Below are 16,967 nucleotides of genomic sequence, written 5' to 3' on the forward strand. Positions count from 1 at the left end.
GTATTTGTGACAGCTGGGCAAGCCCATGAGCTTCTTGCAAAATGGCGGACTGGCTACTTCCAAGCTAGGTTTGGCTATTTCTGGTTTACTGTGCTGCCCAAGTTACACACAGTGCTCCTGTACCAGCTCACATGTACTAATCAGTCTCTCTATTTCACCAATATGGATGGATGTCCCCATATTCATACTGATGATTCTTCAACATGCCTCAAGAGACAAACCACATAGATAGCAACCTTCTTTCCAACAATTCGTCTCATCCCGTCTCACTTGTGTTCTCTCATAAGCATAGCCCCCCCCCCCCCCTTCCACCCCTTTTTCCTATATGGCAGTTCTTTGAATGATATTATGTACTAATTTACATTTATTTTCCCCTCCTTTAATTTTTTTCCATACTTTCTTCCCTCCTGTGCTCTCTCTCTCTCTCTCTCTCTCTCTCTCTCTCTCTCTCTGTCTTGCTTGTTCCCCCTCCCCCTCTTGTCCCTTCACTTCAGTTCCTTTAAACATTATTGTTTCTTTTCTTTTTCTCTTACACACTATCTACACTCTTACCATGCAACCTGCTGTGAAGTGTATGGCAGAGGGAACTTAACATTACAGTTGAGTTTCTTTCTGTTCCTGTGACATATGGAGTGCAAGAAGAATGATTGCTTAAATGGCAGTTACAATGTCAAAGGACACAACAAAAATTGGTCATTGTGAAATGTACTGTAAGATCCTGAAGTTGATACAAAAATCAGAAGCATTATATTACGAACAAGAAATTAATAACTCTAATAACAAGATGAAGACTATTTGGAATATGTTTAGAAGGGATACTTGGAAGAACAAAAGAACTTTAGAAGAATTCAAAATCGAACTTGAAGGAAATCTTGTATTCAATTCTGAAAACAGAGTCAATATTTCCAAAAAAACATTTCTTGCCAGTGTCAGAAGAAATAGGCTATAAGGGCTCTGTTAATAAAGCGTTGAGTCTTATGCAAAAGACTACTCCCAGAAATATCAGTAAAATTCATCTTAGCCTTGTCACAGTATCTGAAATTGAAAGAATAATAATCTCTCTGAGGAGTAAAATTCCACTGGAGTACATAATATCTCTAACGGTTTGTTGAAACAGTGCTGTTTTTCCATAAGTGATGTACATAGCCACATGTTCAATGCATCCTTACAACAAGGAACTGTATCTGATAGACTCAAATATGCTTTTGTGAAACCCCTCTTCAAGAAAGGTGAAAAAAAAAACAAAAGTTACAAATTACAGGCCAATTTCTCTCCTGACAGTTGTTTTGAAGATATTGCAAAATCTCATGTATACAGTAATTTTGGAACATCTAGATAGATTCAGTATTGTCCACAAAAGACAGTGTGGTTTCTGAAATGATCTGTCAACCAAACAAGGAATCTATGGTTTTATGAATAAAGTTTTAGGGTATCTAAATGACAAAATGATGACAACAGCATTATTCTGGGATTTACGAACATCGAGACTGCAAATGCTAATGGACACCTGTTTCATAGGTCCCAACCATGAAAGTCATTCATTATTGAAAAATAGAAGGGAAGGAAGATTAGGTTTAATGTCTTGCTGACATTGAGGTCATTAGTGACAGTGAAAAATAGGAAGTCTTGAGATAGAATATTGGAATGAATTAAAAATTTGAGACTGACAAAGTATCTAAATTATACCCTCATTTGATAACACACCACCCTGCAATCAGCTGTTCACTCAAGGTGTATCTCTGAAGACTGGAGTATTGTGCAGTATTGTATTATCAATTTACAGAGTGGAGATAAGCAGCTAACGTCAGTGACAAGACACCAGAAGTGTGTATGCATGTGTATGTTTCATCTGTGGGCATTCAGTACTTGTCCTGTTTTAACTTAAATGTTAATACAGAACAATAATACAAAATTTAGAAATTTAAAAAGAATGATAAAAGTAAATATTGGCAGAGTAGCAAAAAATAGAAGCTCTCATTAATTAATTTAAATATAACTACAATTCAATCATATTTATAGAATATTTTGTAATATATTCTGTTGTTCATCATATTAAATGGACTGCATCATGTAAAAGATCCATCACGGATATGGTACCTTCCGTCAAGGATACGGTACCTTTCAAGGCACAAACTAGCTAGCTAAAGTACCTATTAAAATTAATGATTAACTACTGTTAAGAGGTGTCTTACCTCTGAGATCTTCAACAATCACATTATCTTCTCTTTCACACATCTGCATTGCCATTCCCATAAGCAGACGATCAATGTCAACAAATGTTTCATTATTATATTTCCTTGTGATGGATTCCTAACAATAAAGAATATGTGGCTCAAGCTCCAGTATTTACAAAACTAATTCATTTCTTCAACTGATACTGTTGACATTCTAGCGTAAGTGAAATAGAAAATAATGAACACAAGTATCTAATGAAACCTAAGAACATATTGATGATAACTTTATCATTTTACTGCTCTTATGAATTGCCGTTTTGTACAGTACATGTGAAAAGTAATAGCAGTAACACAAAACAGTAAATCTTGTTACAAATTGCAACCATTCGAAGTGCCTTACGTATGGTCTCCAGTAATGTTGGCAGGTCCGCACTGTTTTGAATTTGTCACCAAGGACACCCACTTTACATCCATCTCGTGCATAGTCTCTGATGTAAACACCTGTGAGACAAAATTTAATATTTTAATTCACACCATTGATTTTATGTTTTGCAACTACCAACAGCATGAATGAAGCCACAATGAAAAGTAAATTCACACAGCATGTGAATAAACAGAGAAATAAATACATAATTGTAAGGTTTGTGGTTTCCTTGCCAAGTAAAAGAGAAAAGGTAAATATAAAATTTGCCAAAGAAAATTGACTTGGGGAGGATAAGCAATAATTATGAAAATATATAACTGCTGACTCTACATCCTCCCTGTTTTCCTTGCCATTCTTCCATCCAAGTTGGTGGTCACTTTAAATTATTCACAGCCAGTTCAGAAACTCATATCATTAGAACAATCTCTGGAAAAACATAAAAACCTTTAGATAGTTTAACACTTGGTGAAAAGAATGGCTCTAAACAGTAAAATTGAGGTACATATGCTGACAGTAATTAAATTAAGTGATGCTATGAGAATTATATTGGGAAACATTAAAAATAGAGGATGAGTTTTGATACTTGGGCAGCAAAATAACTGGTGATGACCGAATTAGAGAGAATGTAAAATATAGACTGACTTGACAGAGTAGCATTTTGAAAAAGATAAATTTGTTAATAATGAATATAAATTTAAATGTTAGGAACTGTTTTCTCAAGGCATTTGGGTAGTGTGTAGACTTGCACAAGGGTGACTAACTCTCCCATATTTACCGGAATCTCTCATATTTTTTGCCTGGCTCCCTTATTAATCATCTATTTCTCCTGTACATTACATCACTGATCACTGTTATAAACATTAATCCTGTGAAGTACTATTGATAGTTAAAATTCCCTGACCAACAAATCTTGAAAAGTTTTCATATGCTAATCAATCGTTTTTTTCTGTTCTTGCTTCTACAGAAAGAAAATGGTTTGGCTCAATGGCATGTGCGGAGTGGGGAAAGAAAGACACAGCTTATGTGTCTAAAGGTCATGTATGAGGGGGAAATGTTTCTCAGTCAGTACTGGCAGCAAGCCACAGGTGAACTTACCTCAGACCAATAAGCAGTTATGATATAAAATACGTAACAAAGGCTTACGAAAGTGATTTTTAGAGTTACCCCAAAATATGATTCTGTATGACATGTAAATGTAAACAAAGTATGCCATTTTTAAAATATTTATATCTCAGTTGTTGCCCGCTCTTAGAACATAATTTAGTTGTGCTATTGAAACTTATTGTGACCAAATATCCCTTAAACCTTCCTTAAAATCTTTGTCATATGTTGGTCATCACTTTTAAAATCGTGATCAATGCTGATCACCCATACTTGTATGGAAGTGAAATATTGACAATAAACAGTTCAGACAAGAAGAGAATAGAAGATTTTGAAATATGGTGTTACAGTAGAATACAGAAAATTAAATGGTTAGATTGAATAACTGGGGATGAGATACTGAATCAAATGGGGTAGAAAGAAATTTAAGGCACAACTTGACTAAAAGAAGGGATCAGTTGATGGGACACTTCCCGAGCCATCACGGTATAGTCATTTTGCTAGCAGAGGAAAGCCTGGACATAAATAAATGTGGAGGGAGACTGGAGGCGTGAACAGTGTAAGCAGGGTCAGATGGTTGCAGTAATTATGCAGAGGTGAAGAGACTAGCACAGGAGCATGGAGAGCTGCGTCAAACTGAAGTAGGGCTGCATCATTCAGAGTGACAGTGGAAACATACAAGAGCCTAATGGATAATGTGCAGTGTGCTTACTATGTTCAGATAGATTAATGGTCTAATAATTGTGCTAAAGATATACAGTGTGTTTGAGAAGCCCCCGTACCCACAGGTTGAAACATTATATTGTGTTTTGGAGTAACTATGTTTAAAAACCATGCACCCAGCAGATCTGTATGTGCACCCTCATCCCTTACACATATATCTACACGTCTCCATGTCCTCCTTGACATCTTGTCAACCTTGTGAGGAGTTATGATTTTAAAGATTTCCTCAACACTCTTGCACAATTCTTTGTTATTCTTGTACCAATGTTGAGCCATATGGGATTTTATTATTCTCCATAATGAATTGTTTGGCACGATAAGATCCAGGCCTCTGGTAGCAGTTTCAACAGGGCTCGAGATTTTGCTGAACCACATCCAATCTATTGGCCTTGAAATTGTTCCTTAAGGAACTCACACACCTGAATAGCAAAACTTGCTAGATCGCTGGTTGTGCTCTAATCACACATGATACATGACTTCCTTGTCTTTGAGATGAAGTATTAACTATGTCTTTTCAGTGTGTCCAAATAAGAATTTCCATTCATAAACTCTTCAAAATAATGTGTTCTGAACAGGTATCGCAATGTCAGCCTTGCCCCCATCATTATGTGAGCCAGGTTCCTGTCCGACACATGTAATGGGAATCTCCTTCAGCCAGAAAACCATATCCTTCCTTTGTGAAGTGTGATATATTGCACATTCATGAGAAAATAGCACTCTTCAGTGAGGCATGTCATTCAGAAATAGTATTAAGCTACAGCTGGTTTTCAGACAATTATTTCACAAACATCAGCCTAAATCTTTTAATTTTGAAGTTTTTTAATGTGTCCATGCAGTGCTGATGGTAGTACTTGAAGTTCAGCTGCTCTTTTGCCAATGGATTTCATCGGTGAATGCTTATTTGATAGAGCTACTGGCACATTTCCCCTTGTGTTTCTGACTGCCTTGCCGAGTTGCTTTCTCAAGTCACTCATAGCCTCTATCATTTTTGCCGTGTATGTGGCCATTAATGCACTCCCGGACGTGGCACTAATTGCTCCTCACATTAGCCGTGGCTTCACAAATGAAATAATGCAATACTAAAACAAAACGGTACATTACTGACAAAAAGCATTGTTAGTAGTGTATTCTTTTGTTTCAGAATTGCGCTGCTACTTTATTGTCCAAGGTGGGTGAACATTGCAATGGGTCACGAGGCCGAATGTGATAAGTCAGGATGCCTTCAGGTTATCACACTGTGTATGCTGCAGTAGTGTTGTCATGGGTCTCAGGTGAGTGTCATACACTCTGTCGTGAAAATACACTCCTGGAAATTGAAATAAGAACACCGTGAATTCATTGTCCCAGGAAGGGGAAACTTTATTGACACATTCCTGGGGTCCGATACATCACATGATCACACTGACAGAACCACAGGCACATAGACACAGGCAACAGAGCATGCACAATGTTGGCACTAGTACAGTGTATATCCACCTTTCGCAGCAATGAAGGCTGCTATTCTCCCATGGAGACGATCGTAGAGATGCTGGATGTAGTCCTGTGGAACGGCTTGCCATGCCATTTCCACCTGGCGCCTCAGTTGGACCAGCGTTCGTGCTGGACGTGCAGACCGCGTGAGACGACGCTTCATCCAGTCCCAAACATGTCAATGGGGGACAGATCCGGAGATCTTGCTGGCCAGGGTAGTTGACTTACACCTTCTAGAGCACGTTGGGTGGCACGCGGCCAGTGTAGGAGATCGCTCCCCACACCATGATGCCGGGTGTTGGCCCTGTGTGCCTCGGTCGTATGCAGTCCTGATTGTGGCGCTCACCTGCACGGCAGCAAACACGCATACGACCATCATTGGCACCAAGGCAGAAGCGACTCTCATCGCTGAAGACGACACGTCTCCATTCGTCCCTCCATTCACGCCTGTCGCGACACCACTGGAGGCAGGCTGCACGATGTTGGGGCGTGAGCGGAAGACGGCCTAACGGTGTGCGGGACCGTAGCCCAGCTTCATGGAGACGGTTGCGAATGGTCCACGCCGATACCCCAGGAGCAACAGTGTCCCTAATTTGCTGGGAAGTGGCGGTGCGGTCCCCTACGGCACTGCGTAGGATCCTACGGTCTTGGCGTGCATCCGTGTGTCGCTGCGGTCCGGTCCCAGGTCGACGGGCACGTGCACCTTCCGCCGACTACTGGCGACAACATCGATGTACTCTGGAGACCTCACGCCCCACGTGTTGAGCAATTCGGCGGTACGTCCACCCGGCCTCCCGCATGCCCACTATACGCCCTCGCTCAAAGTCCGTCAACTGCACATACGGTTCACGTCCACGCTGTCGCGGCATGCTACCAGTGTTAAAGACTGCGATGGAGCTCCGTATGCCACGACAAACTGGCTGACACTGACGGCGGCAGTGCACAAATGCTGCGCAGCTAGCGCCATTCGACGGCCAACACCGCGGTTCCTGGTGTGTCCGCTGTGCCGTGCGTGTGATCATTGCTTGTACAGCCCTCTCGCAGTGTCCGGAGCAAGTATGGTGGGTCTGACACACCGGTGTCAATGTGTTCTTTTTTCCATTTCCAGGAGTGTAGTATTGTCGAGTGATCTCTCTGTTCCATAACAAACTACACTGTACTGCTGGTACTAGAAGGCGGTCAATGCTCACCACGATGCAGGCTAGCCAACAGAAGCATGCTGGTGTCAGCAAAGGGTCGTCGTGTGGACAGTGTGTGATATACTTCCGCAAGAGGTGGTGGCAGCTGGCGAAGGTGTGCTGTCATCTGTGCAGCAGCCACAGTCTCGATGTAGGTTCAGGGCTGGGTGGAGCACAGCGAGCAACGTGTGGTGCCTGAGCAGCTGGCTCGTTCCCACTGCTCAGTGGGAAGCGTAGTGGAGGTGGGATCAAACTGCAGTCCCCAGCATGGGTGAAGCCAACCAGTGGCTGTGATATGTGCCTACATAGGGTTACGAACGGTGAGTGTTTACCTGCACGGGCGGTGATGGTCGGGCAGCTAGATGGTCGAGGCTCCAACCACAGTCCACGAAAGTAGGCATCCAGCAGCAGTTGGCAGTCAGCCAGCAGGCAGCTTGCTGAGGGAAAGGCACTAAGCCTGTTGCAAGTAAAGACAGAGTCTCATCTTAGTTCATAAACTGGTATGGAGCTCCCACTGTGGCTAGCGGCTGATGATGCCAGACAATGCCTGCCTGAATTGGGCAGTATATATGCAAGCTTGATCTGTTACTGTTATTGAAACTGCAGTGTTTCTGCCCTCTAAGCTCTGCCCTCAGTCGCTCTTCAGTGCGACTGAGTAGTTACCTTGAAATTGTTGCTCCTGCTTTCTTGCCAAGCAGCAACACCGTATCCCTGGTGGTGCCTTAATGCTGTACCAGCTCCTCCTCTCAGAGATCCTGGGTGGCGCATACTGCTGTGTCAGGGTACTTCTTGCGCCAGTGCTTGTAGCTGCTGCTGCTGAGGTGTATTGTGACACCCACCCTATTATGTCAGTCACAAAAGCCGTCTGCTTCATCAGACAGAACCATGATGCAATATTACAGTTATGAGGCTGTGGCTGATGTGAGTGGCCACTGTTATACTGTTGAGGAGTGATTAGTGGCATTGTGGTATGTGGGAGGGTGCACAAACATCTACAGACAGGGCAAACAGTGACAGAGGCAGTGCCTTTAAAGATCACTTTGGCAAGGCTGCATCTCAAAAAGCAATCCTGTTTGATTGAAAGAAACATTCTTCAAAGCAGGAATACCAATAAAACAGCTACTTGTTTTTCCTACTGTACAAAGTCCAGGGGGTACAACGACTTTCTCAGATGCTGTGTATGTCTAAACTCCTGATTGATTAATCTTTAACATCATGCAATGGAAATAGTTGTGTTTCTGGCAGCTTATCTAATAAACTTGTTTACCAAGTTTCTTAAATAACTACGTACCTGGTGTCACAAGTGTGTGTCCAAATCGAAATGCAGCTGATTGGAAAAACTGATCAATCTGTGGATTGATAGATGGATCATATCCTGTAAAAGAATATAAGGCATATTACAGCTACTTCAAATAATGAACAACTAAACCAGGTACATCCTAAAATGATATGTGATTGTGCAAATTTATTGATAATAGCTGTTTCTAAATCAGTAATAGTTATATTACAGAGAGTGAGATTACTATAAGGATCTTTCAGTAAATAATGCAACAATTTTTTTTCATAAAACAGAATGTTCTAGTCAGGATGTAAATGTGACATATTATTCTCCAATTCTTTGATTATAAAACCCTATTTCTCAATGTAATCTCAGTTCAGCTCTGTGGCCTTACACCACCTTAATGCTAGAGCATGTATGCATTCATTGTATTACTCTTCAGATGTGTGTGTCAGCCAAGTTCTTGCTGCTTCTGTAACTTCCCTATTGAACGAGTGCTACCCACAGAATCTATCTGTCAGTGGACCAAGGAAATGGAAGTCGGACGATGCAAGATTCAGACTGTATGGCATATGAGGAAGTCTTGTGATTGCCCCTTCGGTATGCAAGACTTGTGTAGCCTTGTGTTATCATGGGAAAAGAGAAGTGTGTTCACATTTTTGGTGCCCATGAATTGTTTGCTCTGTTTACTAAGAGTTTCACCAAAGATGATAGTTTGACCAAGAGGCAGGGCATCAAATGGAATGACCCTTTCAGAGACCCAGAAGACTGTAGCCATGTCTCCACCAGCTGAGGGTACTCTCAGGAACAACTTCTATGGAGGAGACATTGTGTCGATTGCCATTTTATTTCAGGCGTAAAGTGGTGAGTCCATTACAGTGCCTGGGACAATGTTTGACAAGAAATTGTTCACATCAGCCTGACAACAAGCAAGCAATTCAACAGTCTCTAGTGAAGTGTGAAGAAAATGGTACATGTAAGCTGCCAGCATTTGTTTGTGAGGCATAATGACAGATGCATTAGGGAGCCTCTTCTTCCTGGGAAACATTTCCTGTGTTCATTCATTCATCATATTCCCTGGGAAAACCTTCAGGGGTGTGGAATGAGTCGAGGTATACATTACAGCAAAACATCTGGCAGAGAACCCGAAAAAATTCTGGTCCTATATCAAATTACTAAATGGGTCCAAGGCTTCCATCCAGTCATTTGTTTACCAGTTGTGCCAGTTGAAGATAGCAAAATGAAAGCCAAGGTTTTAAATTTTACGTTCAAGAAATGGTTCACACAGGACAATCTTACAACTGTACCACATTTGACAATCGAACAGACTCCCTTATGGACGACGTTGCTAGTGTAGAGAAACAACTGAAGAGTTGAAAACTAATACTTCACCAGGTCTGGATGAAATCCCAGCTCGGTTTTTGAAAGAGTACTGTATGTCATTGGCCCCTTACTTAGCTTTTATTGTCACAAATCTCTCACCCAGTATAAAGTCCTCAGCAACTGGAAAAAGGTGTAGGTGATGCCTGTATATAAGAAGGGCAAAATAACAGACCTGCAAAATTACAGTCCAATATCCCTAACATTTGTTTGCTGCAGAATCCTTGAACATATCCTCTCTTTGGATATAATAAATTTTCTTATGGAAATCGTTTGACGTGGTGCCCTATTGTTGGCTATTTTTGAAGAAGGTATGAGTACACTGATGAGCCAAAACATTATGACCACTGCCCATTGTGAAGTTGTATGCTGCCTTGTGGCACTGAGGGCACATGAGGCAATAACAAAAGTATATGAGTGAAGCAGAGGCAAATGGGGAACCTTGCTAGTGACAATTTCCGGTGAAAGTGCCAAAATCCACAACCTAAGTAACTCTGACAACAGCCAGTTTGTTATGGTCCAGTGCCTGGGAGCGAGCATCTCTGAAATGGTGAAGCTGGTCAGCTGTTCTTATGCTACTGCTGTGAGAATCTATGGAAAGTGGTTGAAGAATGTTGAAACCACAAGTAAGTGACGAGAAATTGGACATCCATACCTCATCACAGAACATAGGGATCAGAGGCTTGCCTGCACTCTAAATCAGGATAAGCGGTAATTTGTGGCAGATCTGATGACAGAGTACACTGCTGGCACAGGCACAAGTGTTTTGGAACACACCATTCAGCAGAAAGTGTTGGACATAGTGTTTTGCAGCAGAGGATCTCTACGTGTTCACCTGTTGACCCAACAACATCGTCAATTTCGATTACAGTGGACATGGGATCATTGAGATTGGTCCGTGGATCAATGGAATTGTGTTGTGTGGTTAGATGAATCCCATTTATTGCTAAACCAGCTCGACGGTTGTCATCCAGATGAACTGCTGCTCGAAACGTGCGGCATGCCGTGGACGTAGGATGGGGGGAGCAGTATTATGTTTGGGGGACATTCACCTGGGGTTCCACGGGACCTGCGGTAGCGACTAAAAGCACCATAACAGTTGTGGACTACGTGAACATTATTAGGGACAACCTGTTGCCCCTTACGCTTAATGTCTTCTCTAACAGCAATGGCATCTTCCAGCAGGATAGCTGTCCGTGTCACAAGGCCAGAATTGTGCGGCATTGGTTTGAGGAGGATGATAGTGAACTCACGTTGATGTCTTGGCCATCAAATTCAGCTTATCTGAATGTGATGAAACCCAACTGGGGCACTATCAGGTGCCAACTCCATGCCCACAAACCAACTGCCTGTAAATTGCGGGAAGTGTGTGACCTGTACATAGACACCTGGTGCCACACATCTCTGAAAACCTATCAAGTACTTGTCAAATCTATGGCATGCAGAATATCTGCTGAAATGTATTCCAGATGTGGACCAACACACTTTCAAGTATGTGGTCATAATGTTTTGGCTCATCAGTTGATACGGAATAGGTTCATAGATGTATGAGTGGCTCAAAGACATCTTAAGTTGTAGAACATTGTATGATGGCCTCAATGGTGAGTGTTTATCCCAGGCAGGGGTACCGTCAATAGTGCCTCAGAGAAGTGTGATAGGACCACTGTTATTCTCTATTCACACAAATGACTTACCAGACAGTGTAGGCAGTAATGCTATGGTGTACAGTAAGGTGTGAAAACTGAGTGACTGTTGGAGGATACAGGATGACTTAGACAACATTTCTAGTTGATGTGATGAATGGCAGCTAGTTCTAAATCTAGAAAAATGGAAGTTAATGTGGATGAATAGGATAAACAAACCTGTAATGTTTAGATACAGCATTAGTAGTGTCCTGCTTGGCACAGTCACATCGTTTAAATATCTGGGCATAATGTTGCAGAGCAATGTGAGATGGAATGAAGCTGTGAAGTTTGTGGTAGGGATTTATTTGGAGGATTCTAAGAAAGTGTGGTTCTCCTGTAAAGGAGACTGCATATAGGGTGCTAGTGCAACCTATTATTAAGCATTGCTCAAGTGTTTGGGATCTGTACTATGCTGGATAAAGGGAAGACTTCGAGGCAATGCAGACACCGGCTGCTAGATTTGTTAGTGGTAGGTTCAAACAACATGCAAATGTTACAGACGTGCCTCTGGGAACTCAAATGGGAATCCATAGAGGGAAGACAACATCCTTTTTGGGGACCAGCATTTGAAGCTCAATGCAGAACGATTGTACTGCCTCTGACAGACATTGCGTGTAAGAACTGCCAAGATAAGACATGATAAATTAGGTCTCATATGTGGATGCATGTTGACAGTCATTTTTCCATTGCTCTGTTTGTTAGTGGAACAGGAAAGGAAATAACTAGTAGTGGTAGGGGGTATCGTACACCAGGTGCCGTACAGTGGATGGCATGGGGTACCCTATGCCATGTTCTGTACAGTGGATTGCTGGTATTCCCCATACAGCACATGGCATAGGGTACCCCATGCCATCAACTGCACGGAGTATATGTGTAGATGTAAATGTAGCTTCTTACTGCCTGCTTCTGCTGAATGAATGTTTTGTTTAGTTTAAGTGCACTGCCCCAAATGATACTTCCCTGGGACAGCAAGGAGTGAAAACATGCAAAATAAACCAACACTTGTGTCTTTGGATCAACACAGTGGGAGATGCTTCTAAGTTCATAAAATGCTGAACTGAGCTGCTTGATTAGTTCATCTATATGTTGACTCCATTTTAACCTATTATCCAGTTGGACCCCAAGGAATTTTACATGCTGTGCTTCATTCAGTATATGACCATTAATGTCTACTTGTGGTATTAATGGATAATTGTTTGTGGTTTGAAGTTCCATAATATAAACCTTTGTGAGATGAAGGTTTAAGCTGTTAGCTAAGAACCGCTTTTAGACCTGCTCAGCTACTGTTAAAGCTATATCTCCTAACATTAAGTTTGGACGCTTAATTATTATTTGAGTTGTAAAACTACTGTAGGCTACCTTATACTGTTGTAAGTAAACGTAGGCTACGGTAGTTTTAGTAGTAGCTTTGGTCAGCTTAGGTCATAACTGCAGTACCTTTAAGTTAGGTGTGTTGTATACCTATTAGGTGTTACCTCATTTTGACTACTTTTTTGCTTATGCAATCAGTGTCTTACTAGATTCCCCTAGAAACCGGAAGTGGTGAACAGTGTAGAAACTGAGTGAGGATCTATAAAGGGCCACGTAATCTACAGAACATTTTTCTTAAAAATAAACAGTATTTATAGCAATATTGAAATTGTCATTGTTTAATTCAGGTTTTATTTGAAAATTGTTGCTAGTAACATGAAACAGAGGGATGTTATAGTAAAAGCAAAAACACAAAACAATAGGTTTATCATATAGCAGTAGAAAATGTAATTTCTTCAAAAAAAATGGTAAAATTTAAAAAAAATATGAAACAAAAACATTTTTTTTGTTTGTGCATGTAAACTCTACTTGCATCAAAAGTAACTCTTTTGGTTACATAAAAGTGCCGAAGCTACGTGAGCATATTTTACTTTTAAATGCAATTTATATTTTGTAAAGATATAAAATACACAGTGAACTAATGCTGAATGATGTGTGGTTCTCCTACCAATCCTATCATTTACTATGTCGTTTTATATACTGTACCAAAACTACCAAGTCATCGTTTTGGGAGAACGCAACTCTAATTATTATGTTCCTGTCATCAGCAAACATTACAGTTTTTGAAGGGTATCACCATTTATCTGAACGGCATACTGATATTTGATGCTTACATATTCTACCATCATTGTGTATGAGAATGTACTGAAACTTATCAGATCAGTTGACCTTGTTTTGGCTTTCAGTGACACAGGCTTTTAGTAATGTGCCATGGTGTCTGTGTCCCCATGCTGTATTGCGACAATTACAGTTAGCCATTATACTGATCAGAAATCATTATATTCTTGTCACATTTCATTTTGGCGATGTTATGTCATTGCATGTTTTTACTAATAAACAAATGGATACTAATGAGTTACAACCCCCCCCTCCCCCCCCCCCCAGAACCCCCCCCCACACACACACACAAAATCTGACTGTGATAATTCTTTATTGATTAAATATTAAATTGTGCTCACCTTTGTAGTCTGGCAATGGTGTCCCCAGCAATTGTGGCAACCATGTGTTGACAGTTATGTGTTGTTGAGTTGCTATAACCCACTTGCGTGCTTCATTGTACACTTTTTCATCAGTCCACTCTGGATTCAACTCATGTAGTTTACGTGCCAATTTATTATGCCATCGAAACCATAGAATTCCAAATGTTAGTAGGAATGGATTCTCATTTCCTCTTGGGTTGCCAAGTTCTGTTGTGTGAAGAGAGACAATGTGCTTTGTGAAATGTATTTCACACATTTAACTGAACATAAATCCCAACAAAAATCAGCAAAACATTAACTCAAAAAATATACTTCAAAAACTTTCTGCCTTTTTTTTATATCTACCTGTTGTTAAACATACATTAAATAGTACACTATAATGTCCAGGAATTTCTGCATATTTGGGGGGGAGTATGATTGACACTTGCTTCTCGTCACACACACACACACACACACACACACACACACACACACACACACATATCAAAAGGAAAGTTACAGCTGAAAATATTCTATTATTGTGTACCACAGTCAAAGATTTGGTTCTTGTTTATTTATATATTTTGTATCTTATGGTCCATTGAAAAAATTTAATGTGGCGTAAGACCTTGTCATCATTTTCATTTTAATATTTCTTTCTTGGCACTTCATTTCACAGCGATGAGAAACAAAGGAGAAAGAAACTAGTAAAAATTTTTTTCATAGGAATGATGAAAGACAAATATATGGAACACATGAACTATATAGTGAGGAAGTTTGCACAGTCGTTTTTTGTTCATGGATGAATAAATGTTGTTGAGATAGGAGAAGGATATTTACTACCAACCACTGAAATGGAGGGAAAAAACTATGAGACATAATTGAATTTCCAGTTGCTGGAGCTGTAATAAATTTCTTCATCAGGAGAAAGAGAAATATGCAAATTAGCAAGATGAAAAGGTGTAGACATCAGACACAGAGAATAGCATTATATTAAAAATTCACAGGTGATAAATTCTGTTTATTGCTGTTCTCCCAGCTCAACCATTGCTTCTCATCTCAATTTCTCACTCTATTATTACACTTATCATTTTTCTGGCCAAAATATAAAAAAAATAGCAGCTCTTACACAAATGAAGCCCATGGCTATACTGAGTTGTTTACAGACACCAAAGATGCCAAATTCAAATGAGAAAGTTTCACGCTTCACAGCTATTGGTTGTTCATCTTTGGTGCATAGGATCAGTCCCATTCTTTTGTAGCCACATCTTGTATGTTTTAAGCTCTCAACTGTCAAACCAAACTTAAACATTTTTAAGTTGACCTGGCTACTACACTGTAATAGAACTATGACTAAAAATCTTCACGACACCTGTTGGGAATAAACTAATAAATTATACTTGGTCTCAGCTGTCGGAAACAAAAAAAATCTGCATACTGAAAAATCTTTCCACAGGATCTGTAGAGTGTCGCTTGGTGTAGGTACTGTGATAAAAAGGTGGTGGTGGATTGGCCATGGGTAGACGTTGCTTGTTCAGTGCTGGGAAGAGTCCTCCTGCAGATGAAGCAAGCTCTCCATGAGGTACAAGGTTCCCATCATCATCTGTCCGCAGTACATCTGACCATGTTTTTGTAGTTCCATATACTAAACCTCCATCTATCCAAGGTGTTATTTCATTCAGCTGAAACATGCACATTGAATAAATAACCAAAAAAAAAGCAGTTGTGCACATACATCCAATTTATTTTACTATAAACATATTGTAATATAATATGTCACTGACAGGAAGTGTTAGTTCCAAATTAGAAATATTCACACCTTTGCAGACGTGATATTACAAGAAGGGAAATTCCAGGGAATAACTAACAAATAAGAATCAGGAAAATATTGAGAGGCAGGAGAGGGGAAATTGGTGCCTTTCAGAGCAGAGGCAAGAGGAGGGTTAATTATGGTGACAATTGCAATTAATTCTTAACAGTCACTATGCTGGAAAGGCGGACCATTTGATAGAGAGCAATCTAAGTTGAGAGAAGTACAGTATCAGGTTAGTGGAGGAACTGGGTGCATAATGACAGTAGAAGAAAGTGTGAGGACAAGGGAGTGAGAAGATGACAGCTGAGGATGGGGACAAGCAAAGGTTTAGTACAAGAGGATTCTGAGAATGGAATGTGCCCTAGAGGGACTGTCCTCATCTGCACAGTTCAGAAGAAGCTATATTGGAAGGGGCAAGTACTGAAGCAGATATTGACTGAAATTGTAGTATTCAGCATTTTCAGTGACTCAGTGGTTCAGTTTGCAATAAATCACCAATTGATCATGGCCATTTGTGAAAGCAGAAAATTTGTTAGATTTCATAACCATATAAAACACTGAAAACTAACTGCACTGCATTTATGACATAGCTACTTTGATATGTGGTCCTTCTGGACTACTGTTAGAATTGATGGGCTAGAGTAAGGGACAGGTCTTGTCGCTGAATAGGATAAGGACACTTTGGGTGCAGTATTAGCATGAGGAAAGACAGTGATATTGTGTAGACTGTATGGGCAATGGAATGGTACCTTGGGTGGCAAGGGTAGAATTTTGGGTAGGATGTCCCTCTTATGGCATTCAAGAGGTCATTGAAGCCCTAGTGAAGAACCTTAAATACTGTTGCTGAACTTAAGAAAATAGTGTAGAAACAAACGAATGTCACAGATGACAACGTATTGCAAGCAGATCTAGTACACATTTGGTATGAAGTTTCATTAACGAATTTACAATACCTGTTGCCGAGGGTTATTAGGAGATAAGCCACTGTTCATATCAAATCTTGTTCTGAGGACTGGCATAATAGTCAGACCACTCTCCTCTCTGTATTTGTGGCCCATGGGTATATCAATATTGAAATATTCTGGTGGACATGATGGCCTTTGTGCATCTAGAATTTCTTCCACAACTTGTTGACCTTAAAACGACAGGTACATTTTCCATTACTAAAGGAATAAGGGTTGTTCAGTAGAGCAGTAATTAACAAATCATTTATTAAAGAGATCTCATAGACCTGATCATATAAGGGAACTT

The 16,967-nt window shown here is 40.4% G+C and overlaps 1 protein-coding gene across 2 annotated transcripts in view; it reads right to left on the minus strand.

Annotated features, from left to right (window-relative positions):
- Positions 1-16,967, minus strand: part of LOC126095034 (dual oxidase-like) — a 261,993-nt gene that overhangs the window by 203,924 nt on the left and 41,102 nt on the right. Inside the window, exons 5-10 of one of the 2 annotated variants that reach the window (XM_049909697.1) lie at positions 16,670-16,851; positions 15,342-15,585; positions 13,904-14,131; positions 8,362-8,445; positions 2,575-2,675; positions 2,193-2,310 (exon numbers count right to left, since the gene is read on the minus strand). In XM_049909697.1, coding sequence (XP_049765654.1) covers positions 2,193-2,310; positions 2,575-2,675; positions 8,362-8,445; positions 13,904-14,131; positions 15,342-15,585; positions 16,670-16,851 — 957 coding nt within the window. The remainder of the gene's footprint in view (positions 1-2,192; positions 2,311-2,574; positions 2,676-8,361; positions 8,446-13,903; positions 14,132-15,341; positions 15,586-16,669; positions 16,852-16,967) is intronic. The other variant, XM_049909698.1, reaches the window with a different exon arrangement.

This window comes from Schistocerca cancellata, chromosome 8 (assembly GCF_023864275.1).
Source record: "Schistocerca cancellata isolate TAMUIC-IGC-003103 chromosome 8, iqSchCanc2.1, whole genome shotgun sequence".
Taxonomy (NCBI): Eukaryota; Metazoa; Arthropoda; class Insecta; order Orthoptera; family Acrididae; genus Schistocerca; species Schistocerca cancellata.